At 46.6% G+C, this 5,916-nt stretch overlaps 1 protein-coding gene and 1 non-coding gene across 2 annotated transcripts; one reads left to right on the forward strand and one right to left on the reverse strand.

The window, feature by feature from the left end:
• Nucleotides 1-1,639: 1,639 nt before the first annotated feature.
• Nucleotides 1,640-1,755, reverse strand: LOC115064209. Its single transcript, XR_003844033.1, has one exon. It is a non-coding gene; the product is annotated as a U5 spliceosomal RNA (small nuclear RNA).
• Nucleotides 1,756-2,058: 303 nt separating this feature from the next.
• On the forward strand, nucleotides 2,059-3,323 carry LOC110322222 (aly/REF export factor 2). Its single transcript, XM_021198810.2, has one exon. The coding sequence runs from the start codon at nucleotides 2,251-2,253 to the stop codon at nucleotides 2,905-2,907; it is 657 nt and encodes a 218-aa protein (XP_021054469.1). The 5' UTR covers nucleotides 2,059-2,250; the 3' UTR covers nucleotides 2,908-3,323.
• The last annotated feature ends 2,593 nt before the right edge of the window (nucleotides 3,324-5,916 follow it).

Genomic DNA, 5,916 nt, shown 5'->3' on the forward strand with positions numbered 1-5,916 from the left:
TAGACCAGGCTGGCCTCGAACTCAGAAATCCACCTGCCTCTGCCTCCCAAGTGCTGGGATTAAAGGCGTGCGCCACCACGCCCGGCTCCCTCTGGGTTTCTAAGCCAAAATGAACTTTTCTTTGGTTTTTGTTATCACAGCAACAGGAAAGCAAGTGATGCAATTATGAACACTCTTTGGTTCTCTGCCGGACAAGTTAGGCTATCCATGGTATGTCCATTCTGTTCTTATTTTATTTATTTTTCTTTTAGGCTGGTATCCCAGGCTGGACAGTGAACTCCCTGTACTCCCCGTCTATTGATGATAAAGAAAAGTGGGGTATCTTTGGAAACGACAACTTTCTTGCTTCAGTCGTGGATAGCTCAGAGTGTTAAGGTACCTGACTATCCAATGGCCACAAGAGGCACCAAAACCATTGGCTTCCAGGTCCTTTGTTTTGCAAGGAATTCCCTAGAGGTTAGAAGGGAGTTTTGTTATAGGGTTTCAGGTGGGAGTTGTGAGAAACCAAGCAGAGCTCCTATCCAGCAGAAGTGGGCCCTAGATGGGGCACTGCCGAGCGCTTATCCCAGGGAATTTTTGTAGAAACAGAAGTGAGGCGTGAGGTGATCAAAGAACTGGTCAGTGCAGTAGCCCATTCAGGAGACATCCAAGAGCCTTTCCATTTCCACCCTGTTTTTAAGTCTGTTGCAGGCAGAGAGAAACTTCAAACCAACTTCCTTTCCAGAACCAAAGATGCTTTGCCAAGCCAACCAAGGGCATTCTGTGTTTGAGGTTCCTGCCACTTTGTTACCTGATCTTATTTCTGAGGTATTTCAAAGGGACAGTCTCTGTCCCTAAGGGAAAGGACTTGGGTGGGAGAATAGGCTCTAGTTGATGGTAATTTCCATTTTTTGGGGGGTGGGGTGAGATGGGGAATTGCATCCTAGGCTAGTCCCTCCCACAGTTCTGAGGGTAACTTGCCCCCTCTGCTTGAGTGGCTCCTGCATTTATTTATTAGAATGTTTTTATTTGTATGAATATTTTGCCTGTGTATCTGAGCATTGCCTGGTGCTGATGGAAGCCAGAAGGGGGCGCTCGTTCTTCCTGAGCTACAGAGCTGGGTTAGCCATCTTGCAAGTGCTAGAAAACTGTACCCGCCTTAAGTCCCTAACCACCTTGCACTTTAATAAAATATTAATTTTTTTGGGGGGGGAGGGTTTCGAGACAGGGTTTCTCTGTGTAGTACTCACTTTGTAGACCAGGCTGGCCCCGAACTCAGAACTCCACCTGCCTCTGCCTCCCGAGTGCTGGGATTAAAGGCGTGCGCCACCACGCCCCGTTTAGTATTTATTTTACGTGTATGTGTACACACTAGAGCTGTACGGAACGTTGTGAGCTTTCATCTGATTGTTGGGAATTGAATTTAGGAACTCCACTCGGTCGCTCTGGCCCAAAGACGTGACTATAAGTTAACTGTAGCTGTTCTCAGACGAGCCAGAACTCATTACAAAGCCGCGGGAAGACCAGTCGATATCTTTGCCCTCAAGACCGCTTATGTCCACAGTGGCCAATACCGAAAGCCCGTGGATGGAAGAGACGTAAAACCACATAGCACAAGCAGCAAGAACATCTGTAAAGTCTAATTTTTAACTGTATTGGTAGCCTTACCAAAGCAAGGCCTCAAAAAATTGGTTTAAGACTCAGAATTGTTCCTCTCCACGGAAATCTTTAGTAAAAGGCGAAAGATTTATACGATCTGAAGAGAAACCAGAGTATGCCTAAGCTGCGCCAGTGTACAGTTCTCGGCCGCCTGGATCTCCTAGACCGCTAATGGTGACTATTTACTCCCAAAGACAGTGACTACTTTATTTATATCAGATAAATCTTTCAAGCGTCTGTCACATTAAGGGATAGAAGGAATAAAACAGAACAACGAAGAAAACACATGACCCTTTTAAATTATGTAACCATCTGTGTGCACTGCATTGTGGGTATGCAAATATCGCCGAGAAGCCGCGTGGCCGGCTCGGTTTCCGGAAGTGCCTTGGGTTTGTCCCAGACGTCGCTAGGCGCTGGGCGGCCACCAGGGGTCAGAGCGGAAGCCAGATTCACAAGCGCACGGACTTCCAGTTTCCAAGTGTGATTCTGGTGCGCTTGCGATTCCAGCGCCGGTAGGAGGGGCGGAGTCAAGGCGGGGGACGCGTTGAATTTGAGTCCTATCTGGTCTGCACAGCGAGGGCCGGGCCGGGCAGGCCGGGATCCGCGCCCGCCATGGCCGACAAGATGGACATGTCTTTGGACGACATCATTAAGCTGAACCGGAGCCAGCGCCGGGTGAACCGAGGCGGCGGGCCTAGGAGGAGCCGGCCCGCCATCGCCCGCGGCGGCCGGAACCGGCCGGCACCGTACAGCAGACCGAAACCACTTCCGGACAAGTGGCAGCACGACCTATTCGACAGCGGCTTCGGGGGCGGGGAAGGCGTGGAGACCGGTGCCAAGCTGCTCGTCTCAAACCTGGACTTCGGGGTGTCAGATGCTGACATTCAGGAACTCTTCGCTGAATTTGGAACGTTGAAAAAAGCCGCTGTGGACTACGATCGCTCTGGGCGAAGTTTAGGGACGGCGGATGTGCACTTTGAACGGAGGGCAGATGCCCTGAAGGCTCTGAAGCAGTACAAGGGCGTCCCTTTGGATGGCCGACCTATGGACATCCAGCTTGTCGCGTCACAGATCGATCCACAGCGAAGACCCGCACCAAGCGGAAACAGAGGCGGCAGGACAAGGAGCCGTGGCTCTGGAGGTTTTGGTGGCGGCGGCAGCCAGGGAAGAGGTAGAGGCAACGGCAGGAACTCAAAGCAGCAGCAGCTTTCTGCAGAGGAGTTGGACGCACAATTGGATGCTTACAATGCAAGGAGGGACACCAACTAAACAACCGAGCAAATCCGCACTAGTACCGGGACCCAGAAGCCTTAGAGGGAGGGTAGGCAACTGGACTGTGCAGACAATGGTGGGTTTTTTTGTTTGTTTGTTTACTTCCTGTGGTAAAATATGATCTAAAAACTCATGTAAAGTCCCCCCCCCCTTTTTAAAATAATTCTAAAACAGACCTGTTTTGTACTGAGTTATTTTTGGGATAAGTTTTCCTGGTTGCTGTTGTGGAGAAGGTGGCATTTTCACCTTTGCCATAATAAAATAGAAATGCGTGTAGAACTGGAAAAATTAAAAAAGAAAAAGAAAAAAAATTACAAATCACAATATGACTTTTATGGACAGAGCACATGACTGACTAGCATGCATGAAGAAGTGGGTTTCATTCTCAGTTCCATCATGTAAGAATAAAACAAAAACTGAAAAAAATACCGTGCCTTTGGTGCAGCTCAGTGGCAGAGTGCCTGCCTACCATGAAGCAAGGAAGGAGGTGGGTTTAATTCCATGGAAAGTCTTTTCTGCCTGGTAGGGGCGGTACCTGCCTGACCTCTCAGTGTTGGTAAGGCTGAGACAGAAGGACTGTGAGTTTTAGTGAGCTACAACTAATCTAAAATCAAATCATATGCAGGGTGGTGGTGGTGGTGGTTCATGCCTTTAATACACCCAGGAGGTAGTGGCAGGTAGATCTCTGAATTTGTGGTCAGCCTGGTCCTCAGATAGCAGCTTCTAGGATAGACAGACTCCACAGAGAAACCTTGTCTCAAATCCCTCTCCCCAGAACCCTGCCCCCCTAAACAACAACAACAAAACAAAAAAAAAAAACCACCAACTTTCTTTTTTTTAACATAATATTTTTATCAATTATTTGGGACTTTCACACTGTGCACCCTGATCAAGCTCACTTCCCCTTCCTCACATTGCATCTTTAATTTTCCAAACCCTATTTTTAATGATGGTTCTTAAACGCATTAACCTCCCTTGTAGCCCACCACCCATCAAAGTGGTGGGAAAGAAAGGATATGGGGGAAGTGGACCTATTTAGAAAGGTTCTTTGGAGCAACTCCCTTCTGTGTTGTCTGGAAATCAGCAGTTCAGTTCACAGGTCATCGGGCAGCACAGTTTGATCCACTTGCAAACACTTCACTGATACACCAGTGTTGTGGATAGCCCTGGGGCTAATTATATTTAATGGGTCAGCACTCAGGTGATTTCCTGTAAACCTGCTTCCCACCTTAATTTGTAAAATAAAGGCTAGAGCTGATAGTTGGGCAGATAAAAGGGAAGGTGGAGAAGAAGGTTGGGAGAGAGAAGGAGAAAATGGAAGAGGGAGAGGACGCAGAGGAGGAGGAGGAAGGAAAGTGGAGCAGAAGCACATGGCCTGGAGAAACCACAAGTTCTAAGGGATCTCATAGATGTGGACGATGGTAGTGTAGTGGTAGATCTGTCCAATCTAGACACACAGCATGTAATCTTTTTTTTTTTTTTTTAAAGATTATTTATTATATGTAAGTACACTGTAGCTGTCTTCAGACACCCCAGAAGAGGGAGTCAGATCTTGTTAAGGATGGTTGTGAGTCACCATGTGGTTGCTGGGATTTGAACTCTGGACCTTTGGAAGAGCAGTCGGGTGCTCTTACCCGCTGAGCCATCTCACCAGCCCGCATGTAATCATATTAACTGTGTTGTGTTTTCATTGCCAGGACTTATTAGGGAGATTTACCACAACAAAATGACACCCAACGTATTGATTTGAATTTAACTAACCTGAGATAAAACTTCACTGCCCCCCTCAACCCCTGAATTATAACCTTTTGATACTTAATTATGGGAGATTTCACCTGTGGCTCAGAACCAGAGAGGGAATATTAGTCACTGACTCCCAAGCAGAGAGAGCGGCGATAATGACCTGCTGTGAACAGGAATTAAAGAAGGCTGTGGCTCCAGGTAGAGGGCATAGTAGATAGATGTTATAATAGGTATTAATTAAATAAATGTCATTGGTCCTGGTAGAGAGCACAACAGATAGATGGTATAACAGGGTGGCTGCTCTAGGCAGAGAGCTTAACAATTAAAAACTATCTGCTTCCTATAGGCAGATATTAGTGGAAGTTTAAAGATTGCTTTAAAGATGGTATAAAGATATATTGCTCTAATAAGTCTTGCAGGAGACTCATATTCTGTCTAATGTGGGTTCCACGGGAATTTTGGGTTAATATCCTGACATGACAAATTAGAAAGGCCTAAATAGGCTAAATGTGTGTGATTGTGAGTATTGTGGATGTTTTAAAGTTCCTCTGGGACAGAGGACAAGCTACAGGTTTTCCTGGTTACAGGCTGAAGGATATGCTGATTTGGGGAAAAAGTTTTGTCTTTGTGTTTTGGAAAAGGTGATTAAGGTATTTATACCTTCTAGAGTGTAGTGGCTATTCCTGGTTGTCAACCTGACTATATCCAGAGTTGGAAGGCTCACCAGTGACCCTAATCTGGATGCTGGGATGCCTTTAATCCCAGCACTTGGGAGGCAGAGGGAGGTGGATTTCTGAGTTCGAGGCCAGCCTGGTCTACAAAGTGAGTTCCAGGACAGCCAAGGCTATACAGAGAAACCCTGTCTTGAAAAACCAAAAAAAAAAAAAAGAAAAAAAAAAAGAAGTTTCTGACCTGGATCTTGGTATGTAGATCTAGCACATACCTTTAATCTGGGCTACACCTTCTGCTGGAGACTATATAAGGACATGGGAAGAAGGAAGGCTCTCTCTCTCTCCTTTGCCTTCTTGCCGTGTGGGACTGAGCAACTGCTAGATCCTTGGACTTCCATTCGCAGCTGCTACTGACCATCTTTGGGAGTTGGACTGCAGACTGTGAGTCATCAATAAACTCCTTTACTATTTAGAGACTATCTATAAGTTCTGTGACTCTAGAGACCCCTGACTAATACACTGAGTGATCTGGATCAGATTTGATAGAGGGAGACCCTCTGAAGAACTAGATTCCAGAGAATCAAACAAAAAG

This window comes from Mus pahari, chromosome 5 (genome assembly GCF_900095145.1).
Source record: "Mus pahari chromosome 5, PAHARI_EIJ_v1.1, whole genome shotgun sequence".
Classification (NCBI taxonomy): Eukaryota; Metazoa; Chordata; class Mammalia; order Rodentia; family Muridae; genus Mus; species Mus pahari.